General features: G+C 36.5%; 1 protein-coding gene across 1 annotated transcript in view; it reads left to right on the top strand.

Moving 5' to 3' along the window:
* Positions 1-13,715, top strand: part of tpte (transmembrane phosphatase with tensin homology) — a 64,619-nt gene that overhangs the window by 23,773 nt on the left and 27,131 nt on the right. The window contains exons 6-10 of the mRNA XM_043692713.1: positions 431-592; positions 2,612-2,731; positions 4,928-5,027; positions 6,946-7,009; positions 7,366-7,430. Of these exons, the coding sequence (XP_043548648.1) occupies positions 431-592; positions 2,612-2,731; positions 4,928-5,027; positions 6,946-7,009; positions 7,366-7,430 (511 nt within the window). The remainder of the gene's footprint in view (positions 1-430; positions 593-2,611; positions 2,732-4,927; positions 5,028-6,945; positions 7,010-7,365; positions 7,431-13,715) is intronic.

The following is a 13,715-nucleotide window of genomic DNA, read 5'->3' as shown; positions in this document are numbered from 1 at the left end:
CTAATTTTTTTTATTTCAGAAAGCAAAAGAATCACTGATATAAAAATGGACATAGTCCCAGGAAATACAATCAGATGTTGAAATTTGATATTTTATCTCTAATGACAATTAATCTCTGACTTTGATTTCAGAGAAGTTGTGTGGATTGGAATTGAATAATACAAGAAATATTGTTTTTAGTTGCATTTGTTACTTTTATCATTTGAACTGTAGCTGTAATAGGATGCCAGTCTGCTGTTTAAGTCTGCCATATTTCCGGCCATGTTTTATAGCAGGTTTTTTTTGAACAGAAGTGGGAACAAAAATGTTTGCTCTCCATCTAGAACTACCTATTTCATTCCCATTTTCCCTCTGGTGATCTGCTCAATAGAACTCCAAGTGTTGATGGTAAGAAATTTGGAACCTGACCATTTCTTTCTTCTGATTGCAGGATTTTTGGTATCGTACTTATAATTGTTGATGTTGTACTTGTAATTGTGGACTTGTCAACGGCGAATAAAAGTAAACCTTTTAGGCATGGAATCGTAGGAGTATCATTGGCTATATCCTTCTTCTTCGCTATTGATGTCCTCCTTAGAATCTTTGTTGAAGGGTAAGTGTTTTTAGGATAATGTGGGCATTATTATAGATTACTTTGTCTAAATTTATACCTGTAAATTACACAAAGTAATCTCCATTCAGTCTAAATGTTATGACTGAGGGCAAAGAAATGTGTAACTACTGGAAATAAATCCTGCTGCCCATGGCTAAAATCCATTTCCAAAAGAATAGCATGTCTAATTCTCTTCTGATGTAGCTACTAAAACGTTATCAAATCTAGGTTTTGCCACATTGCTAAATTGTTGCAAATAACATGAAAGGCCTGTATAATTCTCCACAATGATTGACCTCTTAAAGTCATTGGATGAAGTTGGTGCATAATTCACTGTGAATTTGTTTATTTTCAGTGACTATGTACCTGAATGTGAAAGCCAATTTGGCTTAAGTGCTGAATAAAACTTGAAAATCAAAACTGCAAATGCTGGAAACCTGATTCCAGTTCTGACGAAGGGTCACTGGACCCAAAATGTTCAATTGTTTTTTTCCCCCGCCGTAAATGCTGTCAGAACCTAAACTATATGGTCCAATAACCAAAATTCCTTTGCGTTTGTTCCAAGTCAATTTTCACAGCTGACTTCCAGTATTCAGTTTCTTTTTATTGCTTTTTTTAAAAAATTGACTTTCTTTCATGAAAGCTGCAAGCACATCCAGCAGGATATTCATTCTTTTTCTTTCACATTCCATTGTTTGAAGTAATTTGGAGTACAAGTTTCCTTTCATTGTTAGCTGACTTGGAGTCTGCACTGTTTTTCACTAAAAGCAGGAAATACTAGGTCTGGCAGCATCTGACAAGAGTGAGATGGAATTAATGTTTTGGTCTATCAACCTTTCTTTAGAACTGAGATGTTGAGATTTGGTCAAGAGTGATTGAAATGCCTAAAGGAATGATGGTGCAATGCAAAAGGGAGAAAATATAAATATGAAGAGATCCAGAGGAAGTGAAAATGGCTATATTGGAGTACTTAATTCTTTTTTCCCCCAAAGTGGATGCCAAGAGGGCTGGTTGTGATCTGACTTTGCATTAAATTTAGATGACCATCTTCCTTGCTGTGTTGAACTCCGCTGGGGCAATGTAGAAGACCAGAATGAGTATGATGGACAAACTAGACGCAAGTGACCAGATAGTAGAGTCCTGCTGGACAGACCTGTTCACCAAAGCATTTTCCCTCTCTAGCATTCTAATCTGCCTAGATTATGGAGAGGAGCTGGCAGATGCAATTTATTGATAAACTTGAAGCTGCAATTATTGTGGTATGTAGGGAAAATTGGTATTGTTCTCGTGCTATAATTATGACTAAAATCTGGCCTATGTGTTGGGTGGGATAATTTTAAATATACTTTTATCTGTTCATTTGCTACCACTTCCCCACGAATATAAATAGTGGTAATGTCACCAGACTATTTAAACCAGAGCTCCAGTTTAACATTTGGGGACAAGGGCTTGAATCCAACCATGTCCACATAATAAACATCTGGAATTAAAGCTAGCCTCATGATGACATAACCATGATTTGATTTGCTAAATTTGTACGGTTCAATCTTGCCACTTTTAGGAAACAAAATTTGCCAAATTTACCTAGTCACTCTAAACTATCAAATGTGGTTGACTCTTAACTGTCCTCCTGGGGAATTGGGGATGGGCTATAAATGCTGGCCTTGCCAGTGATGCTCACATCCCACAAACCAGAAGGAAAAACATTTCATTCCTTTGACTTTTTTTTTTGCCTGACGGTTTGTTTTGGTTTGTTTGTTTCTGTCTGTCGATATGGAATACCATTTTTCCTCAAACTAACCTGTCGAAAAATACCAATGTTCTCAAAACTACGTTTTCTACATTTTGAAGTAAAAATAAGTAACAAATTGAACTGACATGCCTTCAGACTGATTTGGAAAGAACTAGCAATGGAAGAAAGGAATTCGTGTATACATTGCATAAACTGCAATGAAAATTACTCTAGTTGTGAACTTAACTTACAATTTTGACACAGCTACATATTTGATCTGTCTCCAGGTTCCGTGTGTATTTTCGTTCGAAGCTTAACATTTTGGATGCAGTTATTGTGGTTGTTACCCAGGTTATTACAATGGTATATGCCTTTTCTGATTTGAGTGGAGCAACTCTCATTCCCAGGTAGTTATATACATTTAAAACTCAGTAGCTACTTTTAATATAGATTCAACTGAACTAAAATGTTGTAGCACTCTTAAGAGTGCATTTTGATCAGCATTTTAGTGGGTTTTGAACATCTCTAAGCTAAGCTCGAGAAAACATTGATCTGAATGGAAGTTGATTGATTGAAGTAAATTTGAAATTAAATCCACTGAATCCCCCTGAGATATTTTAGGATCTGGTTGAGTGGCATTTTTTTTTGAGACCATCTGGTATCTGTATTTATTAAATTTTGCCACTTGGAATAATTAATATTTCAAGTGGATAGTTGAACATGGGAACACAGGAAATATAAGCAGGAGTAGTCCATTCTATCCGACCGTTCAATAGATCATGGCTGATCTTCCCTAGGCCTCCACTTTCCTTTTCATGTCAACTCCTCAACCCTCAACTCCTCTCTTTCAAAAATTGTAAATTTTCAGACAAATGATTGAAAAATAAGTGACTTTCTCTGCCTTTTTTATATTTATGAAGCGTTTTTTTAAAAAAACTGAAGATGCATTAAGTAGACAAAGGGCAGCCATTTTTTTTGTCTGCAGCAAGTCCCATCAATGACCTGTTTATCAATCTTGTACTAGTTGGCGAAGATTTTGGCATAGATGGTATCTGGAATCTGTTTAAAAGTCTGACATAAACCCTATGTGCAGACAAGATTAGACTTTATGGTTTAGTGAATCAAATTTTATGGCAGCACTATATGTACCTTCAGTGTTTCATACCGGAGTGCCAGTTTAGTTAAGATTACAATCTAGAGAGTGTAATGAGCTCTTAGCATTCTGAGGTGAGTGTTATTGACTACCAATTACTTTTTAAAGTAAGGGAACCTGGTGACTGACCTCATTACATGGACGTTGGCAAAGCCTTAGTTGATGACCACAATGATCAAATGTTTCTAAAGCAGTTTAATAGCAAAAGAATTGTTCCTGAATTTATCTGGGGTGAAATCAGAGCACTGGTCTGCTGCTATGTGGAGTTGTGTAATAATTGAATTTTTCCTGCCCAGAGCTATTGATTTCCACTCCTCTTGACCAACCACCCCCATCCCCAGTTCAATTTAGGCAGTCAGTTCTCTAAATTGGGAACAGTATTTCTGCTGGTTTTCTCTAACATCAATTTTTCAGGATTGTCATATTGAGTTATGTCCCATAGTCCCTGGTATGATTTATTTAAATAGCTGTATGTTGGTTATCTTCTGACCCTTTTTCAGTGGGGTGTGTAGTTGTATAGACTAGCAGCAGACCATTTGACCTGTCTGGTCCATACTGGTTTTTAAGTTCCAAGCTTACTGTCTTCTGATCTTATCAACACATCCCTCTATCTTTTGCTTGCCTTTAAATCTGAATCCCTTTTGAATACTATTTGATCCAACTACTCTTACATAATAGAGAATTTCACATTCTAAATCTTAGTGAAGGTTGTTCCTTCTGAAATCCCTTTACAAATGGCTTTATTTTTCAATGCTGTCACTTCAAACCTGTTAGACTACCCTTCAGTGTATCTCCTTTTTTTTTAAGGATAATTCTGTCCTGGTCAATCTTTTTGTATGACATCTTTTAAATCTTGTAAATATTAATTTTTTTTGTTTGTTTTGTAACTTACCAAGTCTCTATTCTTTCTTTGTAATCTCCAGATTAGAATAGTTCACATTATTCCCAGTGTGGTCCATATGAGTTTCTGTAGAAAGTTAGTGTTTACCTCTACTCTCCTGTTCAGTCTTTTGAATTGAATCCCAGAGGTTGTTTGCCTTTTTTTTTTAAATGGCCTTATTAATCAACATCGCTATTTTTAGTGATTTATGTATCTTTCTCCCAGATTCTTCTGCTCCTCTACCCCATTCAGGCACTTATTTTCCAAGGAGTATTGATATTGCTATGTAATTCGGCGATCCCAGCTGAGAACATGGTATTTGATGATTTGACCAATTTCAAGGAACTTAGTCACTTAAATGTATCTATGCAAGGTATTTGAAATCCTTAAATTGTATAGTATAAAAATTTTGGATGATGTTTAGTGATCTTGCTTTAAATTTTGTTTGTTTGTAGCAAAGGACACCAGATTTTTTTTTTCTCTGCTGATGTTTCAGATACTCTTCTTGCAGAAGGGAAGTTTGGATTTCTAAAGGATGGATATTCCCACTAATAAAATTTGTTCCTTCAGGGTGGTTACTGTTTTCCGAGTGCTTCGAGTTGTCATCTTGGTTAGAATTTTCAGGCTTGCCTCACAGAAAAAACATCTCGAAAAGGCCACTAGACGAATGGTGAGTTTTGTTTTGTCATTAAAACGCCACCTTGTACAGCAGGAGGCCCATGGGACAGTGTTCCTAAACCTCTGTTGATAGGTAGCCCATCTGTGTAAACTCCAGAAATGTAGCTCAAATACTCAATTTACACATTTCTTTCTTGATAAATCCATAGAATGGCTTATAGCACAAAGACAATGAATCTGACATATTGCACATTAGAATCTACAAGTTGTGATCATCACTTTGCTAACCTGAAACCATTTACAGAAGACTTAAGTGTTTGTAAAAAATGTAAAACTGAAAATGTTTAAAAGAATATCAATGTTGGACAAAGTGAAGATTACTGTTTTTTAACAAATGGCATTTGAAGCAGAGCAAAATTATAGGTTGCGATGTTTTGAGTTACAAAATTTTGTGGAGATGGGAACTGAACTGGAGAGTATTGGGATAACCAACTACAAGTGACATGGGCATGAAAAGTGTTTCAGAGTGTATGCAGACCAGTTTTGTTGGTTTGTTGTTATTACTCTTCTAGTCCCTACAGAGAAGGTTCATATATCTGACTCCTGGAATGAAGGTTTTAAATTTGAGATTTGTTGATCTTTCCCAGAACACAATGGAGACTAGGCCATTGAATATATTCAAAACAGTTGGACTTTGATGAAGAGTTGTGGATTGTAGGTACAGACATGGGGTTGATCGGCATGTTCTGTCCTTGCCACAGTATTTGGCAGTTCAATGTTTGCTTTCCTCCCTGGACCTGTTTGGGAAGATAGTTATCTAGACCAATTGGAGAACTAAGAAAATAAATTCCATGCTTCAGAGCATAAGCCTTTGAGATACCAATCTTCGGTCTGCTGTTCATACCACAAACTGCCTATTCGAGGATTTAATTGTACTGCTTTAGCAAGTAGAAGGTTTGTGTAATGGTGACTATAAATTTGATTTCTCACCATAGTTTTGCTAGTTGAGATAAAATTTTGAGGATGTAATTCTGTGTTGCTGTGCGTTTCTCCCTCCTTGGTTGTATTTGATTCATAAAAAAAATCCAGTCCTTTTATTACTGCAGTGACTACACCAAGATGACTATGCTGTAGAATTCTAGTTAGGTCATCCCATCAGTAGGCTGGTTTTAGTGAGTTTTTGCTAAACTCACTATGAACTTCATGTGACCTTTTTTCTTTCTTCAATAGTATTTCTACCAAAGAGTTCCTACTTATAAATTTGGAAACTGTCCCTTAACTGACCATAGGATGACATCATTTTCCTTTTAATTAAAATAAACTGATTTCTCTGTCTTAGTTGCCCAGGATACCTTTTATGAAGTAACATGCAAAGGAATCTGGATCATGCTGTCCACAGTGCCTTTCTGCCTCAATGTACTGAGTGAAGTGGATGAATTAAACTTCTGGGGACACTGTATAATAAAGAATTGCAATCGACATAATCATTATGTTGGCACTTCAAGGAAATTTGGGGTCTTAAGGAAACATGGTGTCTGGCTGTAATGGGTGGGGTAAACAAAACCTCAAGATTGTGGAGGAAGAACATAGGAACACAGGAAGTGGTACACTTAACAAGTGAGGTGTGAGCCTGGCATGTACAGAATGACCTTGGATGAACGACTAAAGTGAATTCTGTATTGTGAAGGTCGTCTTTGTTTTATGGATTAGTACAGACATTTTTAGATGGTAACTCCTTTTTTTTTATTTGAGATATCGCTTTAATATCAGAGGACAAGTTTGGTGAACTAATATTTGCTATTACAAGGCAAAAAATTCACGAAGTATTCGGCAAATCAGATGATTTCATGTTAATAACTATGACAATAGGCAAGTTAATGTCAGATGTAGACAATAATGAGAACATTGTAGTTTATTTGTACCATTTAATATTATAGTAATGGAGGATTAACAAACCTTTTAATTTACAGGTATCTGAAAACAAAAGGCGTTACCAAAAGGATGGATTTGACTTGGATCTCACTTACATTACTGGTTTGTAGTTGTCCGTTAGTAAATAGCTCCTTGAAAAGAGAGACACTTTTTTTGTTTTCCAATCTCTTGTAGTTAAACAAATAGTTAACATTTTCATAGTTGTTTGTTTTGGTTTGAAACCAGCTGTAATGTACAGAACAATACAGGAATTGATCTGCTTTCTCTTTAGGAGAAGCTTAGTTTTTCTGCAGTGACATGGCTGAAGTTAGTAATCATTTAAAGAATCTGTGCTAACTCCTCCCATATCCATGTCTTTGGAAGAATGTCAGTAATCTGGACTATATTGTAGTGGTGACTTATGAGGATTAGTCATCTGAGGTTAAGTGCCTAATATTTGTCTTTTATACTGTTTACAGACAGAGTCATTGCCATGTCATTCCCATCCTCTGGAAAGCAGTCGCTGTATAGAAATCCAATTGAGGTACAGTATGAGTCTTAATGAACACTTGATTCGTTTAATGCAGTCAAATATATAATTTTACCAAGTAAACTTATAAATTGGGAGGTCTAACAAACTGCATTTGCTTGCTTGGCACAGCAGTCTTATTTATCTTTCTATCCATTATTATGATTCTGACCATTTTGCTTATTGAATGTTCTATTTTGATTATGAAAGGTTTTTTCAAAACTGGCACCGTTTCTGGTTTGGACTGTAATAAAATGTACAAGTTCTGAGAACCTTTTCAGGTACAAAAGCAAACGTGTGACTGAAGTTCAAGTAGCAGCTTGATGCATTCCCTGAATACCTTTTTTATTGTTGGTTCTGTCCAATAAATATTTGGAGTGATATTTGCACACTATATAACTTTTTGGTCCATATAAAGTGGCCACAGGAAGCTAAAACCAATGAGATTGTATCTATTTCAATGGGATCAGGTACATAACTGCATTTTAACATGGCTAGAATACAGAACAACAGATGGCACACCTAACACTGTTTCTTCTGACAAAAGTGCTAGTGGATTATTTGGTAGTTTTATTCATATGAGATGAATTTAAATCACTTTGAACCCAGTTGTCCCACCACAAGACCTTTTTATAATTGGTCATAATATTGACTGTATTGTTGATATAATTTGGATGAAATGGGAAAAAAAATTCCAAGCATGGAGCAGGTTTACTTTTATTTGCTTGAGACATTGTGGACTAACATGCATCTAAATTTGTGTTTTTTTTCTTTCCCCATTGCTGATGCTCCTACTCAAAAAATAAATTCAAAAATTTAAAATAAATCTTGAAGGTACTCAATTTGAAAAATTACTAACTTTGGGCATTGAAACTTTTCATTGAAGGTTCATTGATCCAATTCCTTTTTTGTCTTGCGTATATATAGCAAAAAGACTCTCTTCATTTTTTTGTGTAACATACTGTTTCTTCTGATTTTTGGTGCATAAAATTAAGTGGAACTAGATGAAATCCATTTTGCAGGTTGACTCTACGGTTGCTATCACCCCAATGATGAATAAATTTATACTAATCTGATGAGGTGCCATTTTTAGGTTTCTCATCAGGGATCAATTGGCTCAGTTGTCTGGACAGCTGGTTTGAGAACCAAGGCAAAAGTGTAGGTTTGGCTCTTGTACCAGCTGAGGTCACTATGAATACCAGTGCCCTGAACCTTCCCCACACCTGAGGTGTGATAACCTTTATTAAACTTAGGTCAGTCTGTCTATTCGTGGGTGGGTGGGTGGTTGTCTCATGACAGCAACCTACCCCACGAGACAATGGCAACTTTCACTTTCTCACCTGTTAGTAATATCCTCCTGCTTTTGTGATTTTATAAGCAGCTGAGTTAAAAGTCCAATAATTTTGTTTCAGCATTAAAGTGAAGCACTTTGTGCTTAGCTATTGACTGTTTGATACCTTGCAACAAACTTGATCCTGCAGAATAGACAATGTGAATGTGAACAGTCCCATGCTGTGTAGAGCATTTTTATATAGTATAATTTTCCAAAATACTGCTTAACTGACTTAAAAATATCTCCTTTGAGAAAGTGAGGACTGCAGATGCTGAAGATCAGAATAGTGTGGTGCTGGAAAAGCTCAGCAGGTCACACAGTATCAGAGGAGCAGAAGAGTTGACGTTCATTCCTGATGCAGGGTTTATGCCTGGAACCTTGACTTTCCTGCTCCTCCAAATGCTGCCTGACCTGCTGTGCTTTTCCGATGCCACATTTTTCTTGACTCTTTAAAAATGTCACTTGCATGTTCCTATATTCATTTGCTGGAAGGCTGGATCTCTGACAATCATAGCTTTTCAATAATAGCAAGATTATTTAATGGTGACCAGTCTAGCTTGTGACTTGATTAAATTTAAAATATGGCCCTGTCTGATTTGGAAAGTTAGATGATGAGAACTGTATTTTGTTTTAGTTGGCATTGATATGAAATGCTGTATACAGTTTGCAGCTTAGTTTAAATTGATGCTTACTCTAACCATAAGGCAAATTACCAAGGTAACATTTGAGCCACTTGAGACGTATAGCTTTCTGATTGTAGAAGCCCTGAGCATGTGCACCATGTTTTAATATTTTAGCTGCAGTAATGCACCCCGAGCTAATGGTTTTCATTGCACTACATGTATTTTGTGATTTGAGATAATGGAAGTTGTACCAAAATGTTTCAACCCTAGATCACCACAACTTGTTTGTTACTCAGTTGTTCTCTGATTCACAAAAATAACCAGTTGAAATCTACAGGAATTAATCACTTTTACTTTCTTGTAAAATTATTTTTGGTCATGTTGTAGATGAATTGAAATGTTGTCATTGTTGAGCCCTTTTTAAATGACACCAACTCAAATTCTCATCTTGCACCCAGTAGGTTATCTTTATTGGTTGTGGCTTTGGTGCCAAAAGGTACGGTCTTTATGGCTTGCTTGAATAGATGTGGTTAGTTGAGGGAATACCCAATTAAACTGAAAGGAGTCAGAGGCTTATTCAAACTGGTGTATATTGATATTTGACATGAGTTGTGGAGCCAGAGTCTGGCAGGTTATTGCATGTTAAGCTGGAGCTTCTGAGAATGACCAGATGTGTAGGGGTGGGACAGAATTACCTTCAGTTTAGTTTATATATTTTGAAATGTGTCAGCATTAATGATTTAAACAATGTTGAACACTTTTTTTTAAAATTCAACTTGTACTGTTTCCCCTTCACTTTTTTTAAAAATTCCTTTTTGTTCTCTTCAGTTTTACTAATGAACTTCCATTAGCTAACTTACCAGCTGTCTAAAGTGTTCTGAAACTTGTAGAGTAAAAATTTTATTTTGTTCCTCAATACTTCTGTTGAAAGTGTAATCCAGATGGAGGAAAATTTCAGGGGTTGGGTTGAAGCCAGGAAATTACCTGAAATGAGGCTTTTTTTGAATCTGATCTGTTTGTCACAGGTTCATAATCTTGCCCATTCTTTTTAAAAAAAACAACTTATCTTGTTTTAGAGAGAATTGGAAAGACAAAGTATGTAGGGGAGGGAAAGTTATTTTTGAAATAACAAATTTGCAACCCAGAAAGATGCATAACCTAATTTGATATTTGCACAATAAAATATTGTCCTTTTTCCACACCTGCTGTTATTGTTCTTTGTTTTTTTTTCTCTCTCCTCTATCTGCTCTTCCCCCTTTTTTTTTTGAAAAAAAAACCTTTTTTGGATCAAGGTGTGCCACTCGCAATGTAGACTGGTACAGTCAGTTTATGACCAAAATTATGGAGATGTACACAAAGCAGTTTTGTATTTTGAAACACTACTGTCAGGGAATGAAGTTGCTGCTTAAACACAAGTCTATGCTGGTTGTATGTGATGCCACTCTAAAACTTTAGAAAAAACAAGGAATTCTTTTTAATGTAACATGGAAACTTGCGCGAAGCCCCTTGGTTGTCATTTTCTGGTCAACTTGGGTGACATTTTGGATTTATAAACCAATTCACTTGGCAGAATACTGAACTGAAGCAATTAAACTGGGTATAATTGTTCCAAGATTTTGATCTTAATTTGCCATGTAAATTTATGCTTTTCTGTGCAGAAATGATTTCAGAAAGTTGGGTGAGCTATTGATTTCTATAGTGTAGATATTGCTGTGTGCCTATTTTGATAGGTGGTGCACTTCTTTTTAATAATGGAGATTTCACATTGAGATGTTTTAATGCCCAATAATGGGTTGCATGCATGACATTGTATATTAACTTTCAAATTCCAAGTCCCTGAAGGTCTGATTTAAATTTGAGTGAAAGCTTAACTGTTATTTTTTTTAAAAAAACAACCATTTAGGATAAAATGCTGGAGGAAAAATATTGAAATGGGTTTGCCTTTTATCTAAAGTTAGGATGACTTTTTGTGCTTTTTTTTTCAGGGTAGGTGATCATCCTTCCATTTCATTATCTCCTTCCATTCATTCTCTTGCTCTTCTGCTTGATTGCATCAGGGATTGGAAAATTAGTATTTTGTAATTCAGTTATCCATTTCTTTGCACAGTATTTTTAGATCTGAGGTATCTTTTTACTATTTCTCTTAAACCATTCTAACACCGTTATTTTGACCGTGCCTTCACTTTTTACTGGTCTGTAATGTCTTTAAGAAATCACATAGTTGAAGAATTGTCTTGGATCAACACTTTTTTTTTTTTGCCCCACTAATCCAGTTTGTTTCACATGCTGAGTTTTTAGATCTCTTGAATTAGAAATGTTTGTTTTGTAAATTGCTTAACCCATTGTTTTAATTTGTACATTGGATGTGAGGTTTTGGCTAGGCTAGCACTTATTGCCTTTAGTGGTGGTGATGAGCTGCTGGCTTGAACAGCTGCAGTCCATTGTGTATATACATCCACAGTGCTGTTCAGAAGGGATCTTGTCAGGATTTTGATGCAGTGACAGTGAAAGAATGGTTGGTTGTATAGTTCCAAGTGAAAATGGGGAGTGGCTTGTGGAATTTGTGTTCACGTGTATCTGCTGCCCTTGTGTTTCTAGGTGGTAGAAATCGCAGGTTTGGAAGGTGCCGTCTAAAGGTGCTTTGGTGAATTATTGCAAAGCATCTTCTAGATAGTACACACTACTGTGCATTGGTGAAAGGAGTGAATGTTGAAGGTGGTAGACTGATTGCCAACTTTATTCTCTCGTTGATCTGCACCCATCTGTGCAAGTGGAGAGTATTCTCTCTGGCTCTTGTGTTTTTGTTTTTAGATGAAGAGGCATGTTACTCATCTCAAAATCCCCTAGCCCCTGACCAGCTCTTGACGTCACAGCTTTTAAATGGCTGATCTAGTTTTGTTCCTGGTCTATTAACTGCTGGGAATCTGACATTCAATTGCTTTACCATTACAACAGGTGGTGATAGATTATCTGTCTTGTTGGCAATGGTCACTGCTTGGCACTTGTGTAATATCAATGTTGCTTGCTGGTTTATCAGCTCTACCCTGGATACTGCTTCAGTATCAAACTTAACCTTTTTATTAAAACCAAAATCCAATCCCATTTGTGAAGTTCAGTGCTACCTGTAAGAGCCAATGATGGTCATTTCAGGATAATTTCCAAAAAGCAGTGGTATATGTTCCACATGTGAAATGCAGAGGAAATGTCGGCCAATTTCAACATCACGTATTTCAAACAAAAGATTGGCTTCAGTTAAGTTATTGCCATACACAATTGTGTAGTCACTTCCTATCATTACACAGGAAGTCAAAGTCTGCTAATACAAGATTTTTGCATAACCAAACTGTAGATCAGTAATGAGTTTAATTTTTTTTGCCTAACAGGTGACTTCTTTAAATATTAATGCTACAATGATCATGGCCAGCTCCACCAAAAGAGAATCAAACCCTTGACTTTTAATAGCACTTCCCTGGCTAATTCTTCCACTATATCAATAGCATCTTGGGAGGAGCTACCATTGATCAGAAACAAAACTGGATAAGCCATTTTAATCAAGGGACCACAACAGATCAGAAGCTAAGGTTGGCAGGTAACCTGTCTCTCCAAAGCCTATACGTCATTTGGTAAGGAACCAATCAAGAATATGCTAGAACATTCCTACTTTTCTGGAAGAGTACAGCTCCAACAACACTAGAAGCTTGATCCCATTTGGGACAAAACAGCTGGTTGCTTGCCGAGCCATTTCCCTTAAGTAGTCTTTCTTAGTCGTGGTAATAGCAGTGTTCATCTGCAAGATGCCATGCAACAACTTTGAAACATTGCTTTTAAAGTAGTTTTAAACCTGGTGAACACTCCATGATCTAGGAGAACAAGGGTAGCAGATGCATGGGAACCTGTAGGTTCTCCTCTAAGCCACTCATCGTCTTCACTTAGAACTAATATTGCTTTTCCTTCACTGTCACTGTATCAAATTCCTGGAAATGCCTTCCCACCAACACTCTGGGTGTACTGACCCTGAGCTGCAATGGCTGAATGACCTAGCTTCTCCTCACTTTAAAAATAAAATTAATCTATTTTCCAAATCTATTTCTTCGGAAATGTTGTTACATACCTCTGGAGTAGCTGGGACTTGAACCATGGTGTCTTGGTTCTGGAGTAGGAACACTACCTCCATGCCACAAGAGGCCCTCCAAGCTGCACCTTTTTTTTTTGTGTGGGAATTGGTAGCACATACTGGTCTCTCTAATGGCACCCTCATCACATGAAACAATAAATTGCTGACAGTTGTTTTCTACCAACCTGTTAATATGTTGAGACAGTGTTTTCTAGTTGGGTCAACAGTTT

The sequence above is a fragment of the Chiloscyllium plagiosum genome, chromosome 6 (genome assembly GCF_004010195.1).
Source record: "Chiloscyllium plagiosum isolate BGI_BamShark_2017 chromosome 6, ASM401019v2, whole genome shotgun sequence".
Taxonomy (NCBI): Eukaryota; Metazoa; Chordata; class Chondrichthyes; order Orectolobiformes; family Hemiscylliidae; genus Chiloscyllium; species Chiloscyllium plagiosum.
This window is presented reverse-complemented; position numbering and strand designations above follow the sequence as displayed.